The sequence below is a fragment of the Lepisosteus oculatus genome, chromosome 1 (genome assembly GCF_040954835.1).
Source record: "Lepisosteus oculatus isolate fLepOcu1 chromosome 1, fLepOcu1.hap2, whole genome shotgun sequence".
Taxonomy (NCBI): Eukaryota; Metazoa; Chordata; class Actinopteri; order Semionotiformes; family Lepisosteidae; genus Lepisosteus; species Lepisosteus oculatus.
The window spans coordinates 16,086,453-16,102,674 of record NC_090696.1 but is presented as its reverse complement, the minus strand read 5'-3'; the positions used below and the strand labels follow the sequence as shown (position 1 = coordinate 16,102,674).

At 47.0% G+C, this 16,222-nt stretch overlaps 1 protein-coding gene across 6 annotated transcripts in view; it reads right to left on the bottom strand.

Moving 5' to 3' along the window:
- Window positions 1-470: 470 nt before the first annotated feature.
- Window positions 471-16,222, bottom strand: part of tfcp2 (transcription factor CP2) — a 32,772-nt gene continuing 17,020 nt past the window's right edge. For 5 of the 6 annotated variants that reach the window (XM_069180727.1, XM_069180805.1, XM_069180829.1 and 2 more), the window contains exons 8-17: window positions 15,790-15,900; window positions 14,748-14,836; window positions 14,010-14,058; window positions 12,161-12,202; window positions 10,866-10,959; window positions 10,171-10,261; window positions 9,413-9,522; window positions 8,165-8,307; window positions 5,745-5,796; window positions 471-5,492 (exon numbers count right to left, since the gene is read on the bottom strand). In XM_069180727.1, the coding sequence (XP_069036828.1) occupies window positions 5,455-5,492; window positions 5,745-5,796; window positions 8,165-8,307; window positions 9,413-9,522; window positions 10,171-10,261; window positions 10,866-10,959; window positions 12,161-12,202; window positions 14,010-14,058; window positions 14,748-14,836; window positions 15,790-15,900 (819 nt within the window). In that variant the 3' untranslated portion in view covers window positions 471-5,454. The remainder of the gene's footprint in view (window positions 5,493-5,744; window positions 5,797-8,164; window positions 8,308-9,412; window positions 9,523-10,170; window positions 10,262-10,865; window positions 10,960-12,160; window positions 12,203-14,009; window positions 14,059-14,747; window positions 14,837-15,789; window positions 15,901-16,222) is intronic. The other variant, XM_069180757.1, reaches the window with a different exon arrangement.

The window sequence follows — 16,222 nt, the reverse complement described above, 5'->3', positions numbered from 1 at the left end:
CACCATCCAGCATTTCCGCTAAGGCTTGACATATCCAGGACGTCTTCTGGGTGAAGTCTGGAGATCCCCGGGCGACTGAAAACGAAAATGATCCGGTTTCCTGGATAGGTCTTTCACTGCTTCCGGGCCACACCACTTCGATCTCCTCTGAGCCTTGCGGCGTTCACCTACCGGAAGAGAAGGCGGGGGGGCTTTTCTGCTCTTAATTGTATGTATTCTACATAGAAGCAGCTATCTGGGACAGTGCTAAACCACCTGTAAAATCTGTGCCGTTAAAATACTGCACTGCTCGCTGACAAGTCCACCTGGAGAGGAGACTGGGAGTACAGAATTAGACTGAAAGATAAAATAAACTTTAAAATCAAGGGCAGTCGTTTCGTTCCGTCGAGCAAAAGGAACCTTCAGATAATCACACGCTTCAGAAAAGCTGCCACCCTGTAAGTGACATGCAGAAAAACGAGGCTTGCGTCTCAGGATATGGGTTTTATTTCATTCCGTCTCGGGAAGCAATTACACTCCTATATTTCAAAGACGGACATTCTGTATCAAACTGAGCAAAATTGTTAACGGAATTACTGGACACAAAAACAAAAAGTTGCAGCACCCTCTCACCTCTCTTAAAAAACAAACAAAACAAAAGACATTAACCGATACAGAAAATATGAACATTTAATTAAATGCACAAAAACTAAAAAAAAAAGGACCAGAATGCAAACAATGAGAGCCAGTTCATTATCTCAAATGTTAAAAGTTTCTAGCATTAACATCAGTTGTATTTTTATTACATGAAATAACACGCTTATCGTGACAAAACAATACAGCACTGGAGGCCGCCCTCATCTTACACATGGGGCTAAAATCTTTCTTGTTTGCTTAATACTCCCGTTTAAAGAACGGAAAAGATCCAAACATCATATTTTAATGTGTTCGCGGCTCTTGTGTCTTGACGACCAGAGTCATGATCTCAAAGACATTGAAACCTGTCCCCGTTTTCCATTCTATCTGTAGAGAGTGCCAATGAATTGAGCGGCTTGCTGTAAAAAAACGTCAGCACTCCGGTTTGGTATGGATTTCCACAAGCACATGAGAATCTAGACCTCGAGTCGCAGAGGTCCAGTGCCTTCCCTGGATTTCAGTCCTCATTACCTCATTATTTCTCCGTTTCTATCAGTCAGTTCTAGCACAAAGCTAAAATAGCTCCTTACGGTTGTGTTTCTGCATAGGAAAAATATTTTTTTTTAATGGATGCTGAGTAATTAAACATTATAAGACACACATTCAGCAAATAGCTGCTCGAGGCCCCTACCTCCCGATCACTCCATTGCATTCGTCTTTATACCGATTTTAATGCAACAACAAAGGAGTGTCTTGTTGCAACAACCCGCAAAGATGCAAACTGGGCGGGTCGCAGGTACAGTGGGCCTGCTCTGGAGTAAGAGATCTAAGTCAGGCACGCTGTGCTTGGCACAACCCCAGGAATACAAAACCATATGGAAGGAAACTCCCACTTGGGGCAGCACTGGCTGGGATGAAGCCAGATTTCCGTTGTACAAACATTTGTGCTGCAAAAAGCCCACTACTCAGTTTGACTGCAGAATGTGCCTTTACGCTATATGAATTTAGATCACTAAATGCCTAGAGTCATGCCCCTGCCTTAACTGCTCACTGATCTCCATTGTTGGCACATTATTTCCTGTAACTAGTCGCTCCCTGCAGCAGTGGTCCAATATGTTGTGTATTTGAAGGTGGATATCCAGCAAAATGAAAGTGACTTCTCCCTGCAAGGGAACCACGCTTCACTGCAGTTCAGGCCCATCAAGAATTTACAGAAGAAAACAATAAGCATACCCTGATCCCATAGAACCATGATCCAGCATTTTTTATAGGTCCTCCTTAAAACAACTGATGATGACTTAAGACTTGGATCCAATACAAGTCTTGGATCAATTTAGCCAAGTCATTTCCTGCACTTTTGAGCCAGGAGTAGCCAGAGTATTGTAGTGTTTCCCACATTCCAAAATGATCTCTTTAACTGAACACGGTTGCATGTTGGAAATGTTGGCTTTGCTGCTTTCTAAATTGCCTTTCGTTTAATTTGCGACCAGCATTTACGTCAATTGAAAACAAATTCTCTTCCGTGGAGTGTACCCACTTATACAGCCAGGCTTCTTACAGACACAAAGCAAAGCACCCTGGCTCAAGAGTACAAAGGCGGTGTCCTCGCACAGAATTCAAACCCGTAACCTAGGAGTCCAGAGCTCTGAATGCAAGTCCACCCTGCTGCTTCGTGAATTACCAAGGCCTGGACAGCTGTAACAAGTGGCTCGATGTGTGCTACAGTGCACCGAGTATCTTTTAGGCCATAGGCAGCCAACGTCTGTCCTAGGGCACTCCCGTGTCTCCTGTCTTTTATACCAGAGGTCCCTGAAGAGGCACTGTTGGGACCCACCAGTCTATGCAAGGTTGGAACCTCTAGACCCTTATTATCTGAACACATCTTTATCTCATGAGCTGTGCATTCTCCAAAGTAAAAAAACAGATGCCAAGCTGGGTTTGTGAAGCTCCTGTCTCACTGAACACAGATTTTAGTGGGGATGAATCGCGTCAACAAGCAAAGGTTCTTTCTTCGGCACATGAAGAAGCAAAACAGACCCATTGCCATTATTTGAATTTATCTGGGAAATCCCTCTATATATTTAACAATAAATGCAAACACGGTCGTTTCAATAGCAGTGATTTACATTATCGTTGAACTTTTAAACAGCAAGCAAATTTTTTAAAAAAGCTTTGTATACACCTGATCACACCTGAATATTTTTTTCCAGATCAAAAACACTCAGGCAACTTGATAGTCTCACGATACAGATTCTGTTTCTGTAGCAGATGAGACTCCAGATAGTCTGAGAATTAAAACCTTTACTGTCAGATTAAAAAAAAAACAGAAACCACCTTGTGTGCCTCGTTTTCTATGTCCTCGGTGGTGCTCCTGAGCCAGACAGCAGCTGCAGGGTTGCCACTCCAGATGCAGTCTTGAGGGAAACAAGTCGATGATCATACTGCGCATTTTCATCTATGCAGTGTCTCTCAAAAAAGCAGAGGATCTTCAGGGCACTGCACAATTTACACACCACAGGTTTACTGCCTTATCTCAAAAGCGCCAGGGTTTGGGAGGTCTAAGCTCTGGGGATTCACTTGTTCATTCTTCTTGCATTGGCTGTACTAGACAGCAATATCAACATCAGTGCACTGGGGGTGCAGTTAAACATAAGAACTTTGCCTAAATCCTTTGATGCAGGATTTCTTAAAACAATTCCCCCCCCCTCTCTCCTGGAAGTGTTAAATCCCTCACTGCTAAGGCTGATGACCCCTGAATCAAATTTTTGAAGCATGACTATATCATGGAGAATACTTATAAAATCAATGGTATATTATCACTATGCACTATTTGTTGCGCTGAAGTGAAGTTCTGGAAGCCTTGCAATTCTCAAGGGGGTGCAAATTCACCCTTGCCGCTGCTGTAATAACATCCTGTCCAAGCATGATACAAACTCTAAAAAGCTACACTTGGCACGTAACTCAACTCAGAACCACCATAACAGGTTTGCAAAGGGTCCATATGTATTCAATAAAAAGAGTCTATATTGGGAACAGTCTTTCATACCAAGTGTAGATAACGCTTGGAATAACCAACCCCGTAATGTCAACCTATCCAGTCCACTGGAATTCCTCCAAGACTCATAACGAAGCTTCTTCAGGATAACATGGAAGGCGTGCCAAGCATGCCAAGAAGGGCTGAATGCCCTGTTCTGATTCCATTACTGGGATGAGAGTCTGTTCCAGGGGAGATGGGGAAAAAATGAGACTTGCAATGTGGACAGAAAGGGAGCTCTGAGGCTGTTCACCCTGTTCTAGACTGTCAAATGGTTCTAGATCTTAAAGAACATGAACAGGATGTTCAGGGGTCTAGATCACTCTGAGTACTAAGCAGAAACAAAGATCACTGGCTCAAGAGATCTTTCTTTTGATAGATCTGGAATAAATATCTAGCTCTGTAAATAAACTCTCCTTTCCATTTTAATAAATGCAATGCTTAGTGAAATATGCAAAGAAACGGTAACCTAGCTGCTGCAATTAGCACCATTTGCTTCTGTTAGCGTCTTAATTATAAGAATATGAACCTTTTAAAGTTCGTATTCGCCGATAACCAGGGCAGTGCTGCTTATGAGGAGCAGGTCCTGTGGTAGACCAGCACAGTGTTTGTGCTCGGATCCCAGAGAGCCAGAAGAGAGGCGTGGCTGATCCAGTAGAGTCTCCTGACTCCGCCTCTGTAACATCCGCAGTTTCACCTACAGCACTCAGAATAATAAACTTCACAGCGTGTGCTCACGGATTCTCACCATCATCATCATCGGCTTCCCAGCACACAGAGGGAGGTGTTCTGTCCTATAGAGAACTGTCCGAGAGCACCGCAAGGCCCTCAACGCGCCCCTCAGTTCTGCTGCCCAGCCTAGTAAGACATCTCTTGTTGGCACAAAAAATAGTTTAAAGACTTGTTGCCGGTCTTCAGCATGCTGCACTATAAAAACACATTTGCACATGATACAGGGCTCTTAGGATTTCCTAGTTTCTGTTGTTACACAAAGGTCGCATACCCCATTCTTCGTAGAAAATTCACTGCAAGCATGCACACGAGGACAGCAATAAAGGCCTCCAAAGGGAACAACAGCCATCACATGGACCCACTACATGATCGTCAAGAAGTGGCGTTTTCATTTGCCTAACAAACGACAACAAAGCTCAACTCCCCAGCGCGCGTGGGTGTCTGTCACGCTGGGTGTGGACGAGAATCTTCAGTGGGAAAAGGTGACCTTTCTTCCAGGCCACTTCCCCAATGCCCAACCACACACATTTTTTTTTTTTAACTGAGCCAATACAACTCCCCCCAGACACAGGCCGGGGCTTAAACTTAGCGACGGAGCCAGGCAGCACTGACTGCACTGGCTCAGACCAGCAGGCCTCAGGCCGGTGACCCAGGAAGAGGCCCTGGGGGAAAAAAACATGTTGGATGTTCTGTCCTTTGGGACTGTGGGCACTGGTACATCAACCTCAGCGACGGGCCCACTGGAGAGAGGAGGGAAAACGAGACGAAGAGAGGCGCAGACTGGCTTCCCAGAAGGGCAGTCCATAGCGTCTGGGACGGGGAGAGTGACGAGCGATCCCCTCTGAGTCACAGGTTAAAGAAAAATCATCTAACAAAAAAAAAAATCGTCAAGGCTCCTTCACTCTGGGCTCCCTCCCCACACCCCCCGGCAGGTCAAAGCCGTGCTGGGCAAGGCAGGGTGCAGGGGTTTCTGTACAAAAAGGGGCGACGTCCCAAGCTGGACTCTCTGGGATGGATGAAGGGTCTTATAGCATCCAGCACCCCCAAACCTTTCGGAGGAGGGTCTCTGGCCTTCATTTCAAGATGATGTGGTATCCGTCATTTGATTCAGCTGTGGGGAAACAAGAACCGTGAAGTACTTGTACGGGCTTTAGTCATGTCAAAGGAATTCTTATATATTAGTCCTAGTACATTTTTATACAGTAGATCTCCCGTGTTTTACTTATGGATTACTTTACTTAAATTGGCTACTAGAATCACCTAAGGAAATGGAACTGGAGGCGGTTTTGTAAACGGACAGATGGATGTACATTCAGAGACCAGACCGAAACAAAACATTTCCACGCAGAGGACTTTCTCTCACCTTTCATTGTGTCCAGAACAAAGCAAGACTCGTCTGGGAAATTCTGTATCATCTGTAATAAAAAGAAGGTAGAACACAAAATTGAAGCTCACGAGTTACCAACATGAAAGGACAGGCGGGGCTTCATCAATGTCCTTTACTAACGCCACTGTCTCCGTGTGTTGCCCTTGGACTGGCTTCAGACCCCGCCCAGCAGGTGGCGCCTAAGAAACGATGGGCCACGCTGATTTCAGGAACCAACTCAGTTTGTGTTGCAGCACGTGGGAGGGGGGTATGAGAGTTTCTAATTGCCCCACTCCTGACACTGGCCAGTTCTTTTTCTAGCTGCTTAATCCTGGTGCTGACAGGCTGAGCAGAGCAGTCCAGATGCCCCTTTCCCCAGCAGCAGTCCCCAGCAGCTCCCAAGCCAGCCGAGATGTTTCGCATCTGGAGGCCACATCTTACATTCAAGCTGTTTTAAGGATTAGGGATCCTTGCATTTCATTCCAAAGAGTTTCACACCAGCGGCATGCAGGATCCACTTTGCTCACCACCACTATTCAAACCCCCCACTTGGGGTGCACAGTCTCTGCTGTGTGATGGGGCTGCTGGCGCAGAGCAGCTGCTGTTCTGTCAGTGGATTGGAGGAGAAGCTTTAGGGAGGCCAGACTGTACATGTCCTAAATGGAAATCAGGAAATTCACCCTCTTGTTCTTCTCAGAAGCACCAGGGGATCTATAATGACCAAGCAGTCAGGACCCTTGAATCAACCTCTCATCCTGGAGCAACTAAAGCAACTAAAGAGCGCCATCTACTGTTCCAGCCCCATCCCTGTACTAACCAGCTTTGTTCAGCTCCCGAGATCAGGCGACAAGGTGGTCAAGTCCACAGGTATAATTGTCTGGCTAAAACCCCTCCACTCTCTACAAGCTCAGGCCAAGAAGAAGGGCATGTAGACAATTCCTGCACCTAACTCCCAAGTGTGACGCAAAATATCACTGAAAAAGCTGTAAGAGTGTTGAAAAAAAAAAGTTGCCATACAGAAGAATATGGCCAAAATTCAGCCTCCACTTTCAGTTCCATAAATGTACATTCTTTCAGAGGCACTGCATTACTTTGAGCACTAGATCACACTCTTCACTGAGCATTCCAGCATTCTCTGAATAGGAGTCTGACTCATCAGGACGTGTGACCAGCGTGCCACCTGTGACTCAGGCATCCATCTTGTTTCCCATCTACTAAAACAAATTTGGATCGAAGGGAGGAACAAGTACAAACCCCTCAAACAAAAAGCACAAAAGACCAGGGCTACGAAAAAGACAAAGAAAAGACTTTGTCCAATATAGAAATGCGGTAGAACAAGCAGTACATCAAGGATATGCAATTCAGATTGTCAGGAGGAGAGGGTGAACATTTTGGGTTATGTTTTGGAAAATATATTTTGAAGACAAGTAGTATAAATGATCGATCACAAAAGGAGAGATTTTACAACCTCATCTCGTTAGGATCTCCTTCCTCTTCTCTTCCAGCTGCTTGACAAGGACTTCCATTTGACTAATCAATTGCTTCAGAAGGCTTTCCTATTGCACTGATTTCTTCATTACGGTCGTCAGGTTTAAATCAAACGTAGATTGAAGAAGACTCACGTACAGGTTCCTTTCAGGATTTTGAACACATGATCTCAAGTCCCCAGGGAACTTAGCCACACTCCCACATCTCTTTGTGTGAAGTGTCTCCTGGCCTCGGTTTCAAATGGACTTCCACGTCGCGTCCACTTACCCATCAGGTTGACAAAGTGCAAGTGAAACACAAATCACACAAATCCTCTTGCTGGCATTTTCGCTCGGGCTCTGTCAATTGGAGTTTTCCCCCCCGAGAGTCCTGCTAGTTTTACTAAGCTTTGTTACAATCAGTTTTCCTTGCTTTGCCTTGTCAGCGTACTGGGACCCGACCAGTGCTTTATCTCCTGACTGTGATCCCAGATCACCCCTTGGCTTTGACCCCAGCTCTGAACTTGGACTGCACCTCTCTTAGTCTCCCAGACACCTCAATGTGCACCACTACAGTGCCTCCCCGGCTCCGACCCTCTCCTGCTGTGGATTTAGACCCAGGGCTGTGTCTCCCCGCGTGCACGGCTCCTGGGCTCGGCCGTCCGCAAGCAGCCCGCCCCTCGTCCCCAGAGCGCATGTTCCCTGTTCCCTCCAGCCTCAGTAACGTGCAGCCCTGGAAACTCCCCAAGTGCTGTCTGCAGGCTCCCCATCCCGGCTGCATTTTCCGCCAGCTCGCCTGGGCTGCGCTCCCACTTCCGTAGCGAGACATCACACATAGATAATAAAGCTTAAGCAATTAACCTGGTGATTAGTGCAAGGAAGGGGGTCAAGCAGACCTCCCAGTATCAGAACCCTTGGCTTGCACTTCCGTTTGGGCAGCGCCACTCTTACCTCATCGCTGACCAGGACATGGATGCCCGTGGGACCCTGTTTGTAGATCTGGCTGATCTGCCGCGGGGAGATACTGAAGAGCTGGGCGATCTTCTCCGTCAGCTCCGCGGCTGTCAGGTCCTCCAGGTAGATGGCGTGGTACACTAGAGCACGGACACAGCTGGTATGAGAGCTGCAGCTGGCTCCCTAGGGGAAAAAACGCCACACGGGCAGGGCCTGGAGCTTGTGTGTGGCCCTTTCAGCCCTTTATGGCTGGAGTTGTTTTTGTCCATGAATTACTTTCTCTTAGCGCTTTATTTAGGGGTGCCAGAGCCTAACCCAGCAAGCAAGAGGCGCAAGGCAGGACGCACAGGACACCAGTCCATTGCACGGCAGACACACTATCACACCAGGGCCCATCTTCTCAGAAGCCCATTAACCTACCAGCAGGATTTTGGACTGTGGGAGGAAACCAGAGCACCTTGGGGAAACATACAAGCAAACAGCACCCCAGGAATTGAAACTGGGGTCCCAGATCTGTGAAGAGGAAAAGGTAAGAACTGTGCTACAGTGCGGCCCTAATTGTTTCTGGGTAAAGAAAAAACCCACCTGAGAAGTGCCCATCTATTGCAGATCACAATTCACTTCTAGCTGAAACTTTGGCCAGTGTGCATTTCAATTCTGCAGTCTACCATTACTGCTCCCTGAAAATATTCCCTTCCTCTTCTTACAAGCCCAGATTCAGAGCTGACAGGACCGTAAAGGGTTAACAGATTTCAACTCAACCTAGTTTCTTTACGAGTAAATAAAACAGGACTCGTTAGCTTTAGTAAAGATAGACAATTATCACTCTGCTGCTTTTTCTATAACAGTGATGAGATCTCAAAAAGTACCAGAACAATCCTTCCCCTCCTTCCACTATATCCATGAGATTAAGAGTTACTTATTGGGTAAGGGAGGGAATTCAGATTGAACAGAGCAAAAAATGAGACTGATAATGATTCTTTAAAGACAAGATAAGCATCTAAAATATGTCACAAAGCACAGGACACTGTAAACAGAGTTCCAAGGAATGGGTGAACTGCAGAGGGCACACTACTGTCCAGCAGAGGGCAGACCTGAGCAAGTGGCCAACCATGCTCACGGAGAAGTAAAACCGTGCCTGTTGAAGTAATGCACTAAGTGCAATGAACAGTGCGCTAGGACCACTTGCACTGCGAACACTGCAAGACTGCAGTTAGGTGTGTGGGAAAGCCCCCCTGAGCTCACCAAAGAAGGTCTGGTTGGCCGCATCTCCATTCTCATGCTTCTGCTGCTGTTGCTCCCGAATCTGCTGAGACTCCTGGCACACGTACACCGTCAACCTGGGCCTCACCACCCTGAACACAGGGAGAAACACACACACACACCATGAGCCTGGGCCTCAGCACCCTGAACACGGAGAAACACACACACACACCATGAGCCTGGGCCTCAGCACCCTGAACACGGAGAAACACACACACCATGAGCCTGGGCCTCAGCACCCTGAACACGGAGAGAAACACACTCACACACCGTGAGCCTGGGCCTCAGCACCCTGAACATAGAGAGAAACACACTCACACTGTGAGGCTGGGCCTCAGCACCCTGAACACAGAGAGAAACACACTCACACTGTGAGGCTGGGCCTCAGCACCCTGAACACAGAGAATCACACACACACCGTGTGCCTGGGCCTCAGCACCCTGAACACAGAGAAACACACACGCACACCGTGAGCCTGGGCCTCAGCACCCTGAACACAGAGAGAAACACACACACACACCATGAGCCTGGGCCTCAGCACCCTGAACACAGAGAGAAACACACACACACTGTGAGGCTGGGCCTCAGCACCCCAAACACAGAGAATCACACCCACACCCTGTGCCTGGGCCTCAGCACCCTGAACACAGAGAAACACCCTGAATGCAGCCCCACTGTTTCTTCAGCAGCGTGCCTGGATGGACAGCACGGGGGCCAGGCTGGGAAAGAGCGACACTCACCGGCCTTTCAGCGCATTGAAGAGCCGGATGCCGTCAGCTGGGCCGCAGATCTGAATGACATCGTCCCTCGTCAGCTTCAGCAGGTCTGCTCCTGGCACACAGAGAACACATGGCACAGTTGGCAACCTCAGAAGCAGAGCTACTTTCAAACTACCCACAGAACAAAACCAACATAGCAAGAGGTTCTTCAATGAGCCTAATTACGATGCCTTCTCCAAGGTGGAGATCTCGCCGACAAGCTCATTAACACCCAAAACCACTCCTAGAAAGCCTGCTGTTTCCTCTCTTTGTGTGCTTTTTTTATTCTTCGTATAAAGTGTTTGAGAAGCCACTTTTAAAGGAGCTATCTAAAATAAAGTTTATTATTATAGAAAAATAAGTACCATCTGTGCCTTGAGACCACATCCATGAAACGAGCACCTGTGCATCAACTACACCACTTTGCAAAGGTCAGTTAAGCAATTAGTTTGCTTAAGCACAGGGGAAAAAAAAAGGGTCTTCTCTCATTTTTTTTGTCTTCACACCCCAGGATTAAAAAACTAATTTTCCTCCCGATTAAACACAAAAAAAGGACAAAAGATAAACGCGCACAGCCAACCACCTCGTTGGGGGGGGGGAACGGCTCATCAGGTAACGTGAGAAAGGTCTGTTCTGGGGCCTGTCGGTTTTTAAGGTTCCCGCCCCCCCCGTCTCACCTGAGAAGTTGGTGAAGAGCCGGCAGAAAGGGGAGAAGCGGTTCCTGTGGAGCCACTGCTGCGCCTCCTGCGGGGTCGCCGTGGGCAACAGGTTCTGCGGGGTTCCGGAGGAGACGGTCAGTCCCGAGGCCTACGGGCCCGCACGGCACACTGCCCGGTACGGACAGGGCCCGTAGCCAAGCCCCCTCCAGACACAACGAGTGAAGCCTTCGCCCTCCCGGTCACCAAAGAGTTTGAGAATATTGTAACATTTGAGAGGCAGAAAACCCCTAAAATTAGCAGCCCTTTTCCTGTGATATCTTAGAGGGGACAAAGGGAAATAAGCCAAAGAGGGGATTTATCGCTAAGACTCTTACGTTTCCAGCATTTTCTTCCTGCCAGGCTCTCTGCCTTTAACACTGTAAGAAGCCACTGATATCGCCCAGTACAGGAGAGAAGCATTACAACATTACAACGCATAGTTCAAGCATCCCTTTCTTGTAACAAACGCAAGAACCACACAGACATCCTGAGCTATGAGCTATAGACGGAACTGAATAATAAAACCTGAAAAACTTCACAATTTCACTGGCAGCTGTGGGAAATGGGAAACTGCTCGGCACTGGCTTAAGAGGCTTTATTTCCACGGATGGTTAATTTCACTGATGGCAAAACGCAAAGCTCACTCACACTGCAACACCCTCAGCTTGACTGCAGTTACCAGCTTCCTTCTGAGGTCTGACTTACAAACTCAGTCTGTATTTGTTAGAAAACAGTATGCAGTAGATCACGTATTACTTGCCAATCAATATCATACTTTACTAAGTGTAATATTACAATTTACATTAAACAAGCTGAAGCCATGTACTGTACAGCACAATTTCTGCAGTACACTACCTTCAATACATATCTGTTCTATTCGTGTTTTTACCTACAGTATATGTGCTATGTACTCCATGCTTCATTTATAATGTTTTTTTTAAGTAAACACTAAAAAGCATATACACAACAGCCAAAAACACAATCTTATAAAAGCGTGTAAAAATAAGCTACTATGAAAATTTTGTTACAATTAGCCAGCATGATCTACTTTATCTATATAAACATATAAATAAAAATGAAGATCCTTGATTATCATAGCCTGTCATATCATAGCCTCCATAAGGATGCATATGTGCTTGCTAAGCGAAATCACATTTCGGAAACCAAAAATCTGGGAACCCAGGTCACCTCACCCCCCCCCCCCCCATCTCCCTCCCCAAGGGGTGAACTAATTAAGTCAAAACAGTAAGCAGTAAAAAGAAAGTCATATGTACCTGGGAGGTTTCACAGTCTCTTCTAAGTAGATGGCAGGATAACTGTAAGGCAGAATGTCTCTCAATTTTATCATCACCTCACTGTTCCCGACTCACTCCTAAACTGCCCTCCACCACCCCCACCCCACAATTCCAGCCCTTCCACATTTTCTCACAGGACACACGGGACAGCCAGGGGAAACCACAGACAGGAGGGGAAGGCCACCAGGAACAGAGCGCCAGGCATGACGTCTGAATCACGTCCACGCTTTTTTGTGACCATTCTGGTGCGTCACTCCTTTCAGGAGCTGCTTGTCTACTTCTTGACTATGTCAGCTTACTCAAGCAGGACGGTGCTCCCAGAAACACTGCCCAACTTAATTTAGATCTGTATAAGCAACGGATCTGATCTTGAAACACTGAAGCTAAGCGATTCTGCCCCCTTCTTCCTCAAAAAGGACCCAATTCAAAGAGCTGAAGAATCAACAGATTTGACTGCAAAAATTCTACCACAGCTCTAAAAACATTTAGTGTAGATCCATTCAGAACACAAATGGATATTCTATGAACTCTGTATTGCAGGTTCCAGTTTTCCCCACATAACGGTAAAAACTCACTCAACCCACTTTATTTAATTAAAAATGCCTAATCCCCACTTTTTTGCCAGCAGACCCGATTTGGGACAGGTAGTTTTGTGTTTTTCATAGCTACAAACCCAACAACCGCACAGAGGAGAGAGTGAGGAAGTGCAGAAGACTGCCTAGACTCAAGAGTCATCTTTTATTCCCAAGACTATTAACCTGCTCTATTTGGACAACTGATTGTATTTTACTTTATTTATATATTTATTTTCTTTCTCATCATAGATGTGTGTCTCTTGTTTGTTAATCATGTTGTGATAAATGTACTGTGCAATGTGTTACATCTTTACCTGCCTGCAAAGCACATTTCCCATCTGGGACAATAAAGTAAGTAAGGCTGTCAGTGATGGCCATAACACAGTGACCAGTGTCACGTTCAGCTCATCAGACGAAGAAGCCTACAGTGCAGTGGTCCGAAGAGCCACCAGATAAGTGATCAAAATTGAGTTTCCTGGATAAACAAAGCCATTGGCTGTGTTCTAGTCCTTCCCCTTCTGGGGCATGGAGAACAATGCTTTTTCACATTTGTAACAGATACTTGGAAGAAGAAAAGCTAGTGAAATGTTGCCGCACTATGTAAAATTCCAATAACCCCTCTGAACAAGCTCAGATTTAAAGGAATAGAAAAAGTTTGCAAAAATTTGGAGTATTATCTCTATCGATCATTTCCCCCCCTGACAACTACCATCCGCAGAAACACTAATCCCTGAATCAAGGCATTAATATTAATGGAACAGCTAAGGCTCTCACAGTTCGGATGAGAACTTGCCAATATCAAGAGGTCAAAGCACAGCTGGGACCAGGCGTTCTGCATCAATCCCATTACTGCCCACTAACGCAAAACATCTGGGCACAACCCAATGGCAGAGCTGAACTGGGCAAAGCAGTCAGGTGGGGTTGTGCAATGTTTAGCTGTTGCCACCCTGATAAAGAGTTTTCTGCGGTAAGAACAGAGTAAAGTAGGGAAAGGTTGTGGTAGAGCATAAGGAGGTAATGTCATACAAAGCCATACAAACCAAAATCACAGCAAGACAGTTATAAAGTATTGATAAGGAAAAAACTCCAAGGAAACCATGCAGATGTGTTAGACAAACTTTCAGAATGGCTTAAATGCTGCACTACCGGTATTCTAGCTAAAACCGCAGACACACCAAGCCTAGGGATCAGCTGCTGTCCCAGCAGATCACACTCTGAACTGGGAGGAAAAAAAAAAACGGGGAAATACTTACATCTGCCACCTGCACCACTGGCTCCGGCTGGTGATTCGGGGAGCCGTTGCTGGAAGCAGAGAAAAAAAAATCAGGCTCGTTTTCCGCAACAAACACGCCCCTCAGAGAAACAAGACCAACACCTGGCCTACCCCAGCTTGCAAACGCACCGGAATGCCCACCCTTCGCAGAGCTGCGTGCAAAGCTGTGCGTGGTCACTGAAATGCTGATTCTTTATAACCCCGACCTCAAAATAGCATTGCACTGCTTTACATTGAGCACACAGCTATATGTCAAGGGTGTGTGAGGCATTAAAAAAGCAAAACAGTAATGCCATTTATTTAAAATGTATAAAGAACTTTCTGTAGTGTGTAATGCCCATAGTTAGAATGGCCACCTGGTGGCCCTGGTCCTGTGACCTCTCTGAAAGCTGCAGTCATTCCACCGGTCTTGAATTGTTTTAAAGAACAGCTGCCATCTGTGCTGGCTGTGTGTGTGTGTGTGTGTCCTTTTCCTCGGCCGCTTCAAAAGTGATCCACAGGGGTGCTGTTCGCAGGCACTCAAAACGCACCGGCCGTGCTTTCCCGATTCTGGCGGTGTTCCGAGACGCCGGTGAGCAAATGCAACTGAACACCAAACGCAGATCAGATTCGGGGTGCAGGGAGGCGTTCGCACTTAACCGGTTAAGGCACGACCGCGGGCCGGGGAGGGGGTCGGGGTCGGGCCTGGGCCAGCCGCGCTGTTGTCCGACAGGCTTACCCCTCCGACGCGGTGAAGCTGTTGTGCGTGCTGTTGAAGCCCGGAGACGGGGAATTGTTCACGTAGGAAATCTCTGGCCACGGAGAACACTGTGGGAGGAGACGGGCGATTCGGGTTAAACCTCCAAAAGCCACAGACGGAGACGAGAAACCGCACTGGAACAACCTGAATGAGAACTTAAAAACCCCACTTTAAGTGACCACGTGGCATCACCTACATGTCATGGGAGCTTAAGAGTGACCCGAAGAAGTCAAGTGAAGTATTTATTGCCGCCATTGTTCACTTGTTTGTGTATATGACCAGGCAATGATGCACGGTAAAGAGTTAAAGCTGGTTGACTTCATAATGGCACGGCTTTGTGGCATAATTATTAGACAGCATGATAAATATTATGCTACTTGTCTGGTCTTACTGAAACTAGGGCTGCTTGTCAGCTGCTAGAATTGTTTTGGCAGCGGTGTAGGCAGGGCTCACTTCTGCAAGCTGGGGGTCACCAAGAAGCAACCACAATGCATTTCCGCAATCAAATATGCTCATATTTGGACTCACTGTTGGCAACAGTGGGGGCAAACAACACAAGTTTCTCTTTAACAATACAGCCCTGCAAACAAACACTTAAAACTTCCTATGTCTGTTCCGATACTATTTTCTTTTGTTATCAAGCAATCACAGAATACAGGATACTTCGATAGCCACTTCTATGCAAGCATACACATTCCTGAAGAGCCATGTGCTAATACACACCACTCAGACTGTCATTCTACTTCATGAAATGCAACATCTGTATTGAGAGTTGCAGTCAAAAGCCAAGGGGACCCAAGTCTCAGGAGGACCTCCCACTCTAGGGATGGGCTAGCGTAGTGGGTAAGGTTCTGGACTCGTGACTGAGGGGTAAGGGGTTCGAGCCCCCCAGAAGTGTGCGTTACCACACTTGGCGCCAGTCCACCCAGCCGTGTAAGTGAGCCACAGAGTTGAGCCATTGGGGCTCAGATCTGAAAATCCCCCCACCCTCCTCCCGAAATTCTCACGAAACCTCGCAGACCTCAGTCAGGATGGTGGTCTCGTAGGACGGCTGGTATTTCTCCTTCTCCTGCGGCGTTCTCTTCTCCATCTTCTCCCGATCCGTCTTCTGCTTCCTGTCCGCCCCTTTGGGCTGCGCGGATCAAGAAAACAAAACGAGGAACCACTGTGGAAAATGTTCAAACCCACGTGGACACATGGCGGATCAGGGACAAGTCGCCCCCAGCACGAACTCCGCCGGCTTAACCTGATCGGAACTTGCAGACCCTCAGAACACATGACACAAGCAGTGGAAGAACCCCCCACCATGCTGAACACGCTGCAGCCCAGCGCCCGGGCAGGAGAGCCTCAGGGGATTTTTATGAGCCTGGACTCAACACTGCTGCATGTGATATGCAACTACCCAAAGAGCTCAATGCTTAAAAAAGGCAGTTGGTTTAGAGAAAGTTGGCCCA